Here is a 17,090-nt window from a genome sequence, read left to right on the forward strand (position 1 = left end):
GTCACAGACAGTTTAAAGTCAATATTTTTAGTCTTTATTGGGACGTGTCATCACAGTCGAGCACAGCTGTTGCAGCTGGCTGGCTGTGATATGTTTGGCTGCAGCATTCAGCCTCACATCACTCAGCATGCTGAAATACACAAGACAGGGATGTTTATTAGCAACCACATACACAGTCACAGAGTTACTCATGACCACACTAGAGATCACATGAGAGGGCTATGTGAGGTCATCTTCAGAGGATTACATCCAGCCTCTTCTCAGATTAGTTCTCGTTATGTAGCCTGCTGGCTAATTTTAATAAATACTTCTAAAAGGTCATACAGTTCGACAGCATATTGTAATACGAAATGTATTTCGTTTACTAACCTTGCTCCCTTGGTCCCGGGTGCGGACCCGGAGTTTGTTGACCTGCGATTCGGCCGTATCGGCCCTCTCCTCTGCATCATCAAGCTCATGCTGGAGCTTCCTGTACTTGGAGAGGTTGGTGTTCGCCTGTTCCTCCTGCAGTGAGGAGGAAACAAAAACATTCAGTGAACAGATCTTAAGAGGTGCTTGGGCTGTTCAGTTATTTTCCCACTATATAAACCAGCTTTGGTTAAACTAATCTTTCACCACGAACAATACAATTATACTAAAGTACAGAGAGTGTACTCACCGCTTCTTCAGACTGTCTCTTGTAACTCTTCACCTTGGTCTGCAGCTTGTCAATGAGGTCCTGCAGGCGGACCAGGTTCTTCCTATCTTCCTCACCCTGCACAGAGGGCACAGGGAGCTCTTTAAAGCTTGCACTCATAATTTACACTCCAACACGTATGTGCAAACACACTGGTAGTATACCTGGTAGGAGAGCTCTTTGATTCTCCTCTCATACTTGCGCACTCCCTTCTGATACTCTTGGCTCTTCTTTTGCTCAACTTCCATTTCATTCTCCAGTTCTTTAACCTACCAGCAAGACCAAGAAAAACCACAAACAAAACTCATCACCCATTACATTGTACGGTTGGTCAGCGACTACATTGTACAAAAGTATTTTATTAATCTCTTCTCTCACCCTGGCCTCCAGCTTCTGGACCTGCTTCTTGCCGCCCTTGAGGGCGATCTGCTCAGCTTCGTCCAGACGCATCTGCAGATCCTTTATGGTCTGCTCCATGTTCTTCTTCATCCTCTCCAGATGGGCGCTAGTGTCCTGCTCCTTCTTCAGCTCCTCTGCCATCATGGCTGCCTACAAGAATTCATGGGATCAGATGATACAGATATTAAATGGGCATTAAGTAATTTTACAGTTGAGATCAAATAACAGATTATTACAACTAATGTGAAGGCTGAAAAGTCAGCTTAAACTTTATCAAACCCCAATGGATGCATCCGTATTGTCGTATATTGATTGTAATGACTTATATCATGCAATATAGAATTTATTATATCCAGATCTTACATCAGTGATGGCCTTTTTGGCCTTCTCCTCTGCGTTTCGGCACTCCTGCACAGCATCATCCACCTCATTCGACAGCACGGACAGATCATTCTCCAGCTTCTTCTTGTGGTTGATCAATCCGGTGTTCTGCAGCACAAGAGTCAGAAAGTCAGTCATAATTCATCTCAGGATTAAAATGTCAATTTATCTTGTTTTGGGTTATGGTTGCTTTCATTTCTAAAACTGGAAACCACAAGAATAGAACATCTGCACCAGAGAGATCCAAACAGGCAAAAAAGGTCTTGCTTTTGCCAAATATTTTGAGCTAACCATGTAGCTCGCTAGCTAACAGACTTGCAAGCTTGTAAAAAGAACATTCTCTTAATGCACTGCAGGGCAGTTTTAAAATGTTTTTTCTTACCTGAGAGTGCAACAGGTTTACTCTCTCGGTGGCCTCCAGCAGCTCATGCTCAGCTAGCTTGCGTGAACGGTCATTCTGCTCCAGCAGAGCCCTGAGCTCCTCCACCTCTGAAGACAGCAGGTTATTGCGGCGCTCTGTCACTGCCATCTGCTCCTTCAGCTCCTCGTTCTGGTGATGAGTCTCATCCAGCTCCATCTGAATGTCCTGGAGTCACAGTTTAGGTACAGGTTAAAGATCTGGATTTATGGAGTTTGTTTGGTTTAATGAATCTAACACATTAGGTAGGTTCATTGACCGGCTGCTATAGATAGACTCACCTTGATTTGAAGCTGCAGGTTTCTCAGGAGTTTCTGGGACTCTGCTGCCTGCCTGATGGCATGGTTCAGCTGCACCTCCATCTCATTCAGGTCACCTTCCATCTTCTTCCTTAAGCGCACTGCCTCGTTGCGAGACTTGGCCTCGGAATCCAAGGTGGCCTGCATTGACTCCAGTGTTCTCTGGTGGTTACGGCTGAAGACATCATGGAGAGAAGATTGTTTGTATGGGGTGGTTGATGGGACAGAATCACAAATCTACTATAAAAAGGACAAAAAGAGTAATAAAAAATCTTACCGAAGGTTGTCAATTTCCTCATCCTTCTCTGCCAGCTTCCTATCAACATCAGACTTGATCTGGTTGAGCTCCAGCTGGATGCGGAGAGTTTTGCTTTCTTCATGCTCCAGAGTGCCCTGAGACAAACAGACACTTAATGCTTGAAAATATTCTGTGTGTCACCTCTGTCAAAAAAGTGCAGATTACGAGAAAGAGGAAACGAGAGAACTCTGAAAACTGCTTACTTCAGCTTCCTCCAGGGCGGCTTGGATCTCGCTTTTCTCCAGGTCCAGGCCCTTCTTTATTTTCTCCAGCTCCTGGATAGTCTTTGCTCCCTGACTGATTTGATCTGTCAGGTCAGCAATCTCCTCTGGGGGAGTAGAGATAGAATTTTTAAAAATATATTTTGTCAAGGTAAATGTGATCAATTTTAATTAAACCTTCAGCATGTGAGCTACAACGACAGGTACCTTGGAGGTTCTTGTTCTCCCTCTTGAGGGCCTCCAGATGATCCAGGGTCTCCTCGTAGCTATTCTTCAGTTTGAAGAGCTCAGTGCTGAGGCCACGAGCCTCTTTTTGAGAGGACTCCAGCTCTGTCTGGCACTCTTCATACTTCTGTTTCCACTCTGCCAACACCTGGATGAAATTTTTGCATTGGCAAAAAAGTCAGGAGTTGCACATGGCACTAAATAAACTTAGTAGTATTAGTATAGTTCCCATGAGCTAATACCTTGTCAAAGTTCCGTTGTTTCTTGTCCAGGGCAGCAGCTGCAGCGTTTGCACGCTCCAGATCAATGACCAGGTCCTCAATCTCTGTCTGGAGCCGATGTTTAGTTTTCTCCAGTGAGGAGCACTTGGCATTAGAAGCCTCCACCGACTCTTCAGCGTCCTGAAGACGTGTCACTAGCTTCTTCCTAATGAGAGGCAAACACATTTGGCGCTCATGCAGTCAAGCGATCATTGTGTACCATCGGAATCTTTAAGTCAAAACACATCTCACTCACTTGGCTTCCTCCAGCTCCTCAGTCCTCTGGATGGCGTCAGTTTCATACTTAGTCCTCCACTGAGCCACCTCAGCATTGGCCTTGGACAGACCCCTCTGCATCTCAGACTTGGCCTCCTGCTCCTCGTCGTACTGCTCTCTAAGAAGATCGCAGTCGTGTCGAGATGACTGCAGCGCATGGGCCAGGGCCGTCTTAGCCTTAAGAGACCAATCATGATGGTAGAGAGCAGTTACTCGAATTGCATATTCTGTAGAGGTAGCTACCAGTTTTTAAGATTACCACCAATGACTGGTGCAGTGAAATGAAGCTGACCTTATTCTCCTCCTCCAGCTGCTTCTTGAGCTCCTCGACTGTCTGGCCAAAGGAGTTCTTGGCTCGCTGGAGCTGGGAGACCATGGATTCCCGTTCTTCAAGCTTTCTGCTCACCTCGGCTTCATGGAGAGAAGAAAAAGGTATCCATGTTACTAATAGTTCTGCAAAATCTGTTTGTGAGATTTATGATAAAATAAAAGCTCCTTACCACTCTCAGCCTGAGCTCGGGCTCTTTGGGACGTGGTGTCGTTGAGCTGCCTCTGGAGCTCTTCGACCTTGGCTTTAGCTTCATTCATTTGGTCTTCATAAAATCGACACATCTTCTCAGAAGTGGCCTGTAGACAAAACACAAGTTTTAGTTGGTTGAGGGGCTTCTCTGGTTTTGTCCCTGATACTTTAAACCTTTATGTTTAACCCTTATGTTTATCCTTTAAAAAAAAAATCTACCTTGCCCTTGGAAAGCTGCTCGACAGTGGAGGCCAGATCATCGACCTCCATCTTGGCCTCGCTCCTTTCCTTCTCCAGCTTCTGCTTGACTCGCTGCAGGCTGTCGATCTGCTCGCTCAGCTCTGCAACGCTGTCAGCGTGCTTCTTTCGCAAGGCCGCCGTCGTGGCCTCATGGTGCAGCATGGCTTCCTCTAGGTCTCTTCTCACCTTCAGAAAATCGGCCTCTCTCTTCTTGTTGAGTTCGATCTGGGCTGAGGTGGCCCCACCTGCCTCCTCCAGGCGCTCGCTTAGATCTTCGAGCTCACGAGCCACATCGCCACGCTGTTTCTCCACTTTGGCCCTGCAAGCCCGGTCAGCCTCCAGCTCCTCCTCCAGTTCCTCTGTTCGAGCCTGAAGGAAAGCAATGGTCAGTTAATTTGTCAAAATAATGTAAAAACTGTTATGTTAGAGGTGAAGAGAATTGTTTCCACCTGTAGCTCCTTTATCTTCTTCTGGAGCTGATTGACCAAGGCTTGCTCATCTTCTATCCTTGCGCTCATCCCATTAATTTCAAAGTCTTTCCTGGTAGAAAATATTTGGCATTAAAAATTATTGCTTCTTTATAGCAAAATGAACTATTTCTGTGAATATATGAAAACTCTCACTTTTTCAGCTTCTCTTCAAGTTGCACCTTGTCATTCTCCAAGTCCATAACTGACTCCAGCGAGAGTTTCAGATCTCCCTCAAGCTTACGTCTGACCCGTTCCAGGTCCATACGTATCTTTTTCTCTTGCTCCAGTGATCCCTCCAGCTGATACACAGTATGAAGGTTGAAAATGTTACAAATTCTGTCTACAATGATGAGCACCTGTGCTTTGTTTTAGGTGATAGATGCACTCACATCGTCCACTTGTTGCTCAAGCTTTGCCTTGGCTTTGGTCAGACTGTTGACTTTGTCTTCCTCTGCCTGCAGGTCATCCAGGGTCTGCTGGTGAGCCTCCTGGAGAGCCTTCTTCTCTTTGGTCAACTTCAGTATGGTTTCATCTAAAACTGCCATTTCCTCGATCAGGTTCTTCACCTGCCAGCCAGAGAAAGTGGATACATTTTTGACAGTCATGAAATAAGAAATCAAGACGCATTGTTGAACATGTTGGTTTTCCCTTTACATATTAAATCTACTGAGTGTGCTGTGGTGTGTTCTGTGGCCTCTTAGCACCCTCTGGAGGCAACTCACTCAATCCTCAATTTCCTTACCTTGTTCTCAGTGGCATGTTTCTCCTTTTCCACTTTGGCCAGAGTGATTTCCAGATCGTCGATGTCTCTCTTCAGCTCAGCGCACTCATCCTCCAGCTTGCGCTTCTTAGCGAGCAGATTAGCGCTCATCTCCTCCTCGTCCTCCAGTCTCTCCATGATTTCTTTCACTTTGGCCTCCAGCTGGATCTTAGTTTTGATGAGCAGCTCACATCGGTCTTCTGCATCTGCAAGATTGTCTTGCTCCTGCAGGGGACAAAGAGTATGCGTTTTGTGCATTCCCACACTACTATCTGTCTTTCCAAAAGCTGAATGTGTGAATACATTAGGAATGCCACTTACTGCCTGCAGCTGTAGAGACAGATCATTCTTCTCTTGGACCAGGCTGACCTGCCTCTCCTCTAGCTCTTTGCGCTTGACCTCAGATTTCTCCAGAGCCTCTTTGATCTTGGCCATCTCCTCCTTCACAGCAGCCAGCTCTTTCTCAGTGGCAGCACTTTTCAGGAGAGGCTTGATTTTGAAGAAGAGCTTCATCCAGGGCCAGTGCTTGACAGCGTTAAAGGCCCGGATGTTCCACTGGATAATCATAAGAGCCTCCCTACCAACAAAAGAGATTGAAAGAGTTAGGATTTTTTTCTTGTAAAGTTATAAACAAATCTAAAATGGCACGCAGACCAATGATTCCCACTGAGGTATACTTCTAAACAAGGGGATACTACTGCAATTGCTATGGTGGACATGAAAATATTGTGGAGCAGCTAAAGTAAAAAAGAAAAAAGAAAAAAAGAATTAGGACTTGATTGAAGTATATATTGAATACTGAAGTTTGGTATTGAGAAAACTGCATTAAAACTAGTTTACAAGCAAGCAGAAAGGTCCTAAATGCTAAACGAACAGTAGCCTATTTGATAAATGGTTCAAAATAGCTTTAAGTAATAATTAATAATAAATAAAAAGAGCTAAAATAGATTGATGTAACAAGCAATTGAACTAGTTAGCTTAAAGTATGCATTACAGAAGTCAAATTGATAAATGGTTGAAAAAGTAAGCTAATGGATAAACGGTTTAACTAGTTAGCTAAAGTTTGTATATATAGTTGAAAATAGCAAAAAGTAAGAAACAATTAAAATAGCTAAACTAGTTAGCTCAAAGTGCTGCATGAAACACTGGTTTAGGTACTTATCCAAAAGTTTAGATAAATGGTTGTAAATAGCTCAATTTAATACATAAACAGTCAAAATTGTAACAGATAGCTTAAATTGTTCGACTACATGCCTACTGCATGAAACAATTGTTAAGTAGTTAGCAAATAAATGACTAACTTGTTAGCTAATTTGTTAGTTAAACATTTATATAAATGGTTAACAAAGCTGCACTTTGCAGCTCAAATGTAAACTTGATTAAACCAAACTAAACATTGACAGTTCACTTGTATGAAAAATATATTGTAACGATATCTACTTTTTTAATATTGTTAAAATAGCTAAATACAAATGCCCTTTTTTGGAACACACCTGGTGGTGGTATGGGTGAAGGGGTACTTGCGTTCACCAGTGTTAAAACCAGTAGAAGTGAAGTTCACATCACATTAAGAAGGAAGGTCAAATAGATTTATCGTGGAGTTCCCCGTTTATTTATTTAGTTTCTTATTTTGGCACTAATCCTGCTGCTATCCACTCTCTCATATCTAATCATACACAGAGGGATGCGAAATGAAATCATATACCTAATGCTGCTTTTGATGTTTCACGACTGTGACCAAACAGGGTTACCAGATTCATTTAGTAGATTCAGTAGAATGGCGTCTCACAGCCCTAAATATGGACCCAGAGCAGACTGGTCAAGGACTCCCTGTCAGTGTTTAGAGGGTGAGTTTGAGTGAACGTGCACACGCCGGAGTGGGAAGTCAGGGTGGGGGGGAGCTGATTGCATTTTTTAGATGACTCCATGGCGGGTGCCTCTCAAAGGTGAGCGTCTGTGTTTATTTAGAAACTAAAGCCCTCTGTCCAACGGCGGCTTTAATCCTCTGTCACCCGCCACATATCCCATCAATGCACTCACTTAGAAGTACAGGCGCCGCGGACAAAAGGGGCCAGGGGCCATCGGGCATCCAGGGAGGGGGCCGGGGGTTATATTTTTAGGAAGGGCCCGAGCAGCTGCCACTTGACACATGTCGCCACCTGGCTCTGAGGACACCGTCAGCATTGTTTAATTTAGAGAGTGGATAGAGAGAATGGCTGGAGACCTGCGAGTGGGCTGTGTGTGTGTGAGGGAAAGAGAGGGAAGGGGCCCTTATTAACAGTAGGGCCACACAGATGCCTGGTAACCATATATGGTCAAGCACACGCCTCACACACGCCGCTAACATTGCCCTTGCATGCCACAAATACTACAGCAAGGGAGTGAACACTAAGGTATAGTGTGTCGTGGCTGATTGTGAACCTGTTCAGAAAAGCAACTGTTGAAACTGGGAGATCTTTTTTCTGTACTCATGTCTTCACCTTCCTGTGTGATACTAAGCTCAAAGGTTTTGTTGTGTTTATTAATGCATTTTTAAGGGTTCATAAAAATGCAATTTTGTCAACTAAAGTCTGGTCTCCTTACTTCATTTCTGTGAACTTATTCAGCTCCTTCCTCATGAGTCTGCCACGAGCGGCTGCCTGCAGCAACGTCAGGACTTTGGCCAGACGCTCATCCCTCAGTTCTTCCAGGTGACCCAGCAGACCGGCCTTGAAGAACACCTACATGAAGCCAAGACGCCAAGGGATACAATCAAACAATTAAAGGTTTGTCTATTTTTAAATGAACTAAAACACAATGAAATAAAACCAAGAAAACTGATAATCAATTATAACATTCAGAGAATATTGTTTTCAGATGTGTTATTACATAATCATTATCATCATGATTAACATCATCATACATTTTTTTTTTTTTTTAAGATATTTTTTTGGGGCATTTTGTAGCTTTATTGAGAGAGAGATATTGAGAGTGAAAGGGGGAGACAGAGGGGAAGACATGCGGGAAAGGGCTCCGAGCCGGATTCGAACCCGGGCCGCCCGCTCACGAGGACTGGGCCTCTGTCGTACGCGCTCTACCAGGTGTGCCACCGGGAACGCCCCCGACATCATCATACATTTTAATTGATCTATTTTTTTTTGCTGATTATGTTGCCATTCACATGCAGCTATACCTTTGTGTGTCCAAATCTGTACTGGTTGTGGTCGATATCCAGGGAGCACAGCAGCTTTTCTGCAGCTTTTCTGCTGTCCATAAACTTGTCGTCTGGGATGGCATGGGGGCTCAGGATGCGGTAGCTGAGGGGATGAATAACATAGGATTATCTCTATGACTCAATATCAGGATTCTATGATATCTAAAATCTCAACTTTACCGTACCGCTGTTTGAATTCAGCATAGAGGATGCGGTTGGGGAAACCTTTTCTGCAGATCCTGATGCCTTCCAGCACACCGTTACAGCGCAGCTGGTGCAGCACCATAAATGCATCCATGATCCCTGCGCAGAACACATTTCAGACATCAGCCTTGTCCCATTTGTTTAGCTTCTGATGATGTGTGATGATTGTTCTGCATGTTACCTGAAGTCTTTGTCTCATTAGGGATGATGCAGCGAACAAAGTGAGGCTGGGTGCTGCGCAGGTTGGTCATCAGCTTATTTAGGTTTTCCTTTAGGAAAGGAGAACACCGTTAAATGAGTACAAAATATAATGATTACTAAAAAAAATGTTTTTTAATGCAAAATTTTTTATTCTGCAGGACTTTCTGTTCCTCACATGTGAAATCCTTGATGTAAAGGAGAGAGGAGCCAGCACAGACTTAAAGTGATGTTCATGTGATCATTGCCCTAAACATCACTGCAAGTCTTAACTGCCTCCGTCCCAGCTGTCCAATGATGCCCACAATTTCTTGTACCACACAAAACACTGAAAGTTATTTGGAATAACGTCTGTATGCATTCACCTGCATCAATAAGGGATAATCTGACACTGTGGTGTCAGTCTCACCTTGTGGAGCTGAGACACAGTCTGGAAAGAGGCAGCCTTCTTCCTTTTTTCCTTTCCGCCAGCCTTGTGTTCGGATGCTGCGAGGCAATTAACAGAGTGATTAATTTGACCTCCTTAAAGTTTCCTCTATCTGCTAAAGTCTTCTGTCAGAATCCTGTGTACTGTACCGGAGTCTGAGGCGATGTAATTCTCATATAGAGAAGCCAGCAGCTTGTTGGCTGACTTTTGGAAACACCCCACCACCGTCTCGTTCAGTGGGTCTTTATTTTTGTCCAGCCAGCCAATAATGTTGTATGGCACCTGCAAAAGCACCATATTATTGAATTCTGTATGTTAGATTGAGTGTTAAGACTGACTCTTAGTGACAAACTTACCACTCCAGCATAGTGCACCAGCTCAAAATGGGCCTCGTACTTGCGCTTCTTGTCCGGCCGTGGCTTTTGGAAGTTAGGCGACTTGCCAATATGATTATCATACATCTTGGCTTTAAAGCTGCTGTCTGTGGCCTTTGGGAACATGCACTCCTCTTCAAGGATGGACATGATGCCCAGTGGCTGGAGGAAGAGCAGAATGTTACACAAGTCTCTATAAAAACTCATTTATGATCCAACTTTATCTGTGATGGACAAAACGCTTTGTTTACCTTTTCAATGAGATCGATGCAAGCTTGGAGGTCCAGCCCGAAATCGATGAAAGTCCACTCGATGCCCTCCCTCTTGTACTCCTCCTGCTCCAGGATGAACATGTGGTGGTTGAAAAACTGTTGCAGTTTCTCATTTGTAAAGTTGATGCACAGCTGCTCGAAGCTGTTGAGCTGCAATGAAAGAGGAACAGGTGTTCAGAGAAAGCGTTAGAAGTGGACAATGTGGAAAAGAAACACACTCTGGAGACATACTGCAGTAATTCTGCACAATCAGAAAGGATGAGGCTCAACCAGAGCACCTGTCGATATGGCACCAAAATATGGCCACAGAGACAGAAATGATGGTAATAATAAATATAATTTTAGTATGTGAAAAACAGTCGTAGTACAGATCAACTTACTTCAAATATCTCAAACCCAGCAATGTCCAGGACCCCTATGAAGTACTGGCGAGGCAGGGAGGTGTACAGGGTGCGGTTGATCCGTCCCACCAGCCATTTGAACATGCGGTCATACGTGGCTTTGGCCAGAGCACCAACGGCGTAGTTAACCTACAGTAACACACACACACACACACACACACACACACACACACACACACACACACACACACACACACACACACACACACACACACACACACACACACACAGGAGGAATACAGCTGTCATTCACATGAATAGCCTCTGTTGCTTGGATACCAGATTCTAGTGTGTGAGGAGTGGTGAGTGTATTGATCAACTGAGGATTAAGAAACCATCCCTCATCAACGTACTCGTGGTGCAGCAAAGTACATCTCATACTGCAATTCTTTGATATATAGTGCTTTATTTTCATCTTCATGTGACAGAAAAAATAATCTCATTCATTGTCTGGCAGACTGCAGCTTTGTGCCGCACAGGGACATGATTTTCCAATCGATTTGGCTGTCTTAATGTATGTGTTACAGACATAAGTCTATAATAAACTGTGTAATCAAATACAGACACTCAGACCTTTGAGGACAAAAATGTAGACCCCCCGTCATTACAGCTCTGGCTTCAAAATTGTTGTTATTACTATTTTCCACCGGATTGATTTTCTCATGTTTGCCCTAAGGGGCAAATACATGCTATGTTCCTGGTTTCCACTAAGGTTATAACTGCTGTATAAAGGAGCACTGCAGCTTTTGATGATACGATAAAGCCACCTGAGCATTTAATAAAAATTATTCAGATTTTGTGTATTTTTACTAAAAAGAGAACCTGGTATTTAAAGGGTCAAAATGTTAAAAATTAATATACATGGAATATACTGTGGAATGATTGTGGAAAATAAGTTTAATACATTGTATTTTTTAAAGTAGTTTTAGAAAGGGGAACTTTTATCCCCTGAGATAACCATTGGGAGTTTTTTTAATCTGACATGGCACAAATAATAAAAATGCATCAAAACCAAAATGTCTTTGCTCATCATTGACATGGGAAAAAAAATCACCCTAGAAGATTAAAATATAAAATAATAAATTTGTTTAAATTAACAACAGTAACATTTAAAGGGTTAAAATTCTCAAAAATATTTTTATGTTAATATTAATATATTTTATGGCAGTTTGTTGACATGTTAGTCCTCTAAGGACATCAGAGCACGAAGTGAGGCACAAAGGTTAAAATAATGAAACATAGACAAGCAAACATTGCTCCTCCTCACCTGTTCAACGTTCTGGCCCTTCACCACGTACTCATTGCCCACCTTCACCCTCGGGTGCAGGAGGCCCTTGATGAGGTCAGCTGAACTGACTCCCATCAGGTATGAGGCTTTGTCTGCACCTGGTGACCAAACAGGACAAAAATCACAAACTTGCTCTTAAATGAAACTGATGTTTTTGTGCCAGACGTGTTGGTAGTGGCTCTCACTTTCAGTGCCGTCAGCCTCCGCCTGCTCCTCACGCTGCTTTTGCTTGAATTTCATGTTGCCAAAGTGCATGATGGCTCCAACTATTTTATAGCAGCCATACTTCTCGTCGGACGAGAAGCCGAGGATGTCCATGGCATGCTGTGAGGAAGCCAAAAAAAAGTCACCCCACAACTCTAAATCTACTTGATACGCTCTGTTAAAATAGAGCTGGATTTCTCTCTAAAAAAATTAAAAAAATGTATTTAAATAAAAGCTCTTACATCAGTGCCCATCAGCTCCTGTCCGTCATCCATATTCTCCACCGTGGTCACGCCCTGGGAGCAGAAGTGGTAGTCGTACGGGTTGGAGGACACCAGCAGCATGTCTGCAACAAAGAGTTGAGAGGATCACGTCTCCGTCCCGTGGTAATAAAACAATTGGAGCAGCCAGAATGACTTACCTAACAGTTCTGGTTTCTTCTGCGACATGATTTGGTAGTAGATGTGGTAGCTCCTCTCACCAGGCTGCTGAAATATCACTCTGGATTTTTCCAGAAGATCTGAAGGACAGAAAGGAGTGTAGTCATATTAGACTTGAAACAAGAAGAGAAAGACATAATGACGAATGTTGAACTGTAAACTCACATATATCAATATCAGCTGAGGCGAGTTTGCCAGAAGGTCCAAAGTGGATCCTAATGAACTTGCCCTGTGAGAAAAATATATTTTAAATATCCCAGAAATCAACCAACAAATAGCAGGATTCTCAATTGAGTACAGGACATTATATACAGGGGATTTTCCAAGTACTTACAAAACGAGATGAGTTGTCGTTTCTTAGCGTTTTGGCATTACCAAACGCCTCCATGGCAGGGTTCGCCTCGATGATCTGATCCTCGAGGGTCCCCTGGGAGAGAGAATTAGGAGTAAAATTTTAATTTAAATCATATTATGTTTTCTAATTTATAGGGTTTTTTTTTAGGTCAGACACTACAGGCAAAAACATTGTGCACTGGTCACTTTAGAGATCTTGAATGATTTTGCTTTCCTGAACTTGTCTTCTTTGAGACTAGAAGAATACACATAAGCTAGGTGTTTATTCTACTACTATGATTTGTCTTTCTGCATAGAATTATCCTTAATCCTTCAGGAGTTTGGCATTAATGCCTAATTTTCATGTCATAAAATGACATTAAAAATGTCTTAATTTAAGTAATCAACTCGGGACATTTCATGATATTTTTATTTTTTTTTAAAAAACATTTCAATTTTATTTAAATGTTGCAACACATTCAACTGTAGTGACTTTTAAAATGTATTGAATTTTACAATGCATATCTTCAAAATGAGTTTTTTTCTCAAACTCTGAGCCAGAAATCTCCACTTCAGTAGCATTTACATTTACCAAACGTTAAATTAAACATAGTGTAGCTGTGTTATTTTTAACTCACCCCTGTTTTAGTGGCAGGACCCTGCTGCAAAAGAATAAGGGGAGAAGCCAGTGAGTGTCAGATCATATAAAGCACGACTGAATAATGCTTTCACAAACAAAGGGAAACATCAGAACCAACTGGAAAATTAGATAGTGGTTGTTAAAGCTGTGGTAAAAACCAATGGCCACCTTGTTTTATATGATGAAGTGTGGTGAACGCAGGGGAGAAAAAGGTAGGAAAAATCAACACAGAAAAGTCAAAACTCAAAGCAAAGGGAAAACAAAATGGAAATATTGAGCCAAAAAAGAAGAGATGACATGGAAGGGGAAACAAGAAAAAAGTTAAAAAATCAATAAGAGAGTAAAGTGGCTGGAAAGGGCAACACAACACACCAGGGTAAAGACTCAGACATGAATGTAAGCTTCTCACATTCACCACTGTGACAGTGAGGAAAAAGGATGGACACGGTTTAAAGGGGAAACACTGAAGGATTCCTGGGACCAATACAAAAATGGAGAAAACAAAAAGAAAATACAGCAAAAAAAAAAAAAAAAGCTGGGAAGCAAAAAATGTTGCCACATCAGCCTTACTGCTTTTTTGGCACTTGTTTCCCCAAGTGCTGCCACAATGGCAAAATACTGAATGACACGTTTCGTGTTGACAGTTTTGCCAGCACCGGATTCTCCGCTATAGGAGTGTGAAAAAATAACAAAGTGTACAGGTAGATACAACAGGTAGAAAAAAACTGGTCACAAAACTTGTATTAGAAGTAGTTTAAATGTAAATAATTACACTGCATGTTACGAAAGAAAAAGGAAAAAGAGAACTTTAGAGGAAAAAAATATCAAATGTTTAAAGCGGCAGTGTGTGTACGCTCTACATGTTTTATGGCTGATTATACAGTTACAAGCTGTCTGTTTCTCTTCTAATAGATACAAATATATTTATCTAGAGAAGTTGGCACTCACGTGATGAGCATGGACTGGTTCTCCCGATCTGAAGAAGAGAAAATAACACAGGGCCTGTAACAAACTGTAATGTAATTTAAATGAAATTTTAATCTGCTCCTTAAAAAAAAACATTAAAATATGTAATTTAATTACAGTCACTAATCAAAATGTTACATCCTAATATATTATTTTCTAAGAATATATTTATTTAAAAATGTATTTATATATATACTCTGTTGCATCTTTTTGCGGTGCAGAAGTGCCCTCTCTTGGCAGATTTCCAGACAGTGTTGAGTGTTAAGTTTACTAGTTTACTACTGGTCAAAGTTTAATTTTTTTTTTTTAAATATTTGTAATTAATTGTACTGTCGATTAGTGTGTGAGAGTTACATTGCCTGGATTAAATTTCTGTTTTTTAGGACTTTTCATTGGTATTGCCCTGTTAAATAATCAAAAAGTAATAATAATAAAATAATCAAAAAGTAATAAACTGTAATAACTGCCTGGAATTTTTATTTTTGAAGTAACTAAAATAGTTACATTTAGAGGCCAACTGATACTGGATTTTTTAAGTGCAGATGCTGATACTGATATTACAACCCTTGATTCCCAAAAAGTTGGGACATTGAAAAACATAGCAAAAAAAGAACACAATGATTTGCAAATCCTTTGCAACCCACATTGAGTTAAATACAGTACAAAGACATGAAAAGGTGTGTGTTACATATTGTGTTGATGCATTCTGTTTATATATACAGTTTACAAAGCTTTCAAGCTTTTCTGGAGTCAGTGGTGTAGGGAATAAGAAATTCAGATATTGGTAAATCGAGAGGTGTTTACTGTGTGTTGTCATTGTATCTTAGTGTGCACTCACTGCGCAGCATGTCATTATATGCATTGTCTGCGATGGAGTAGATGTGCGGTGGCGCCTCAGAGCGGCGTTTGCCTTTGTAGGCGGCGACCACAGGGGGTGTGTAAACGGGCAGCCATTTGTATGGATTCACCGTCACACAGAAGAGCCCGGAGTAGGTCTGAGGAAACACGACAGGACAACATGTTGACACATCACCTACAGCTCCTGACAGGCTGGTCCAGCTTGTAATTAAATCTGGATGATGATGCCGCTTTAGGGAACGTGGAAACACAGAGAAGGGAAGTACAGGACACTCACATAGATCATCCAGGATGAGTAGCGTCTGCGCAGGTTGAACAGCACAGACGCCTCGTTGAGGTGTGTCAGCATGGCCATGTCTTCAATCATGTCATACTTTGGAGGGTTCATCTGCTGGAGGTCACCCTCCTTCACTGTCAGGGTCTGAATGGACATGAGAGTTATTGATACACGTTGATTCTGAATATTTGGTACAGCTTCAATAAGCATTATCAGCAATATCGATCCCTGGTACCAGGTTTGCTTTGTCGCTCTGTCTTATCTCTGACAGTGAGTCCACACACACTGCTAATAGTCCAAAACTTTCATTTTCAAACTGTATGTCTTTTTTTCCTGTAGTATCAAAAATGGTTTCGAATATCAATATTTTCAGAGTATTGTATTGAGTGTATTTCAGTATCGTGACAACAATAGTTTATAGTGTTTCATTCATTGCTGCACATAGAGGGGGATCACTCACTCACCCTCCCATCTTTGGTGTCAACAATGACATTGTCACCGCTGCGCTCCTTGATCTCAATCTCAATGTACGCTTCTTTTTCATCAGGGACCCAGGCTCGCTTCTTACCTAACAGCACAGCAGAGGGAGGATGTTGGGAAGCAGGAAAACTTTACATAATACAAATGGTGGCAAAGACAATAACAATAATAATAATAATAATAATAATAATAATATCAAAGTAATACACCAAATCATCACAAAATAATAGTATCACACAACTTAGTACATGTAGCATAAAGTGGACACTTGTAGAATGTAAAATAACAACTTATATATATGGATCATATGAAAAAACAACTGTACAATAAAAATATCTATTTAAAACACAAACAAACATTTGTTTAACATAGTCATATAATTTATATATATTTTGCCATGTTTTCAGACTTCTGTCTTTAATAACGCTTTACCAAATGCAGCTGCAATGACAAAGAGGAATCTCACACAAGCTGCTGACTTTTCGCCTTAAAGCAAAGCATCAAAAACTGAATTAATTTCTAATATGAATATTTGTATTCTGATTTGCCCTATAAGGTTCCGTTTCTTTGATCTCTCCTTATTAGGCCTACCGTCAAATGCGACCGTGTGCGATTCCATCAGCTCCAGGTCAGATTTGCGTAAAAACTGTGCAGCCTCCCCGAACTCCTTCGTGTCAAAGCGCGGCATGGTGGCAGCTCCTCACCGGCCCGAAACCGGACGCAGCAGTGAGACAGACGAGGTGAGGAAGTCCTTTTGGTAAGAAAACAAAGCTTTGTGTTAAGGTCAGTAGTTCTTTATAGAATAAACTTAAGTCTTCCATTATTGATGAAAACGAAAACCTGTGCGCTTGTGCGTAAAGAGCGCAAATCCGCTATCACCAAGTGAGACAAAAATACAGAAACCTAATGCGCGTTAACTGACACGTGCCAGCAAAAGTAAACAGTATCACTCTACTGCTAGAAGTGAAATTATTACTCTACAGGACGCTTTAAACTGCAGCCAACCCGCGCGTAAAATGCGCAGTGATCAACCTACCAAACAAAGACAAAAAGTTCCTCACTGACCTCAGGACGACCACAACGAAATAACAG

The 17,090-nt window shown here is 41.8% G+C and overlaps 1 protein-coding gene across 1 annotated transcript; it reads right to left on the bottom strand.

The window, feature by feature from the left end:
* Positions 1-21: 21 nt before the first annotated feature.
* Positions 22-16,686, bottom strand: myh7ba (myosin, heavy chain 7B, cardiac muscle, beta a). Its single transcript, XM_059330014.1, has 43 exons — positions 16,590-16,686; positions 15,983-16,086; positions 15,519-15,662; positions 15,222-15,378; positions 14,366-14,393; positions 13,988-14,084; positions 13,416-13,439; positions 12,779-12,871; positions 12,610-12,673; positions 12,426-12,524; positions 12,247-12,350; positions 11,986-12,124; positions 11,780-11,898; positions 10,492-10,641; positions 10,091-10,261; positions 9,822-10,001; positions 9,615-9,747; positions 9,448-9,524; positions 9,022-9,109; positions 8,822-8,939; positions 8,616-8,739; positions 8,027-8,163; positions 5,765-6,020; positions 5,426-5,668; positions 5,073-5,249; positions 4,837-4,982; positions 4,663-4,753; positions 4,193-4,582; positions 3,954-4,080; positions 3,746-3,864; positions 3,434-3,630; positions 3,160-3,343; positions 2,900-3,065; positions 2,675-2,799; positions 2,451-2,566; positions 2,156-2,348; positions 1,839-2,042; positions 1,439-1,564; positions 1,055-1,225; positions 841-945; positions 659-754; positions 370-504; positions 22-130 (listed from the first exon to the last, which is right to left on the bottom strand). The coding sequence occupies exons 1-43, from the start codon at positions 16,684-16,686 to the stop codon at positions 119-121; spliced, it is 5,826 nt and encodes a 1,941-aa protein (XP_059185997.1). The 3' UTR covers positions 22-118.
* Between the last annotated feature and the right edge of the window lie 404 nt (positions 16,687-17,090).

The sequence above is a fragment of the Centropristis striata genome, chromosome 3 (assembly GCF_030273125.1).
Source record: "Centropristis striata isolate RG_2023a ecotype Rhode Island chromosome 3, C.striata_1.0, whole genome shotgun sequence".
Taxonomy (NCBI): domain Eukaryota; kingdom Metazoa; phylum Chordata; class Actinopteri; order Perciformes; family Serranidae; genus Centropristis; species Centropristis striata.

Bases quoted from the DNA above. Each gene is read 5' to 3' on its own strand.
- myh7ba (XM_059330014.1), bottom strand. From the start codon at position 16,686: ATGCCGCGCTTTGACACGAAGGAGTTCGGGGAGGCTGCACAGTTTTTA. The intron at 15,379-15,518 runs GTGAGTGTCCTG...GTGTTTCCTCAG, and splicing joins ACTCATCCTGGATGATCTAT to ACCTACTCCGGGCTCTTCTG. The intron at 2,349-2,450 runs GTAAGATTTTTT...TGATGTCTTCAG, and splicing joins GAGGAAATTGACAACCTTCG to CCGTAACCACCAGAGAACAC.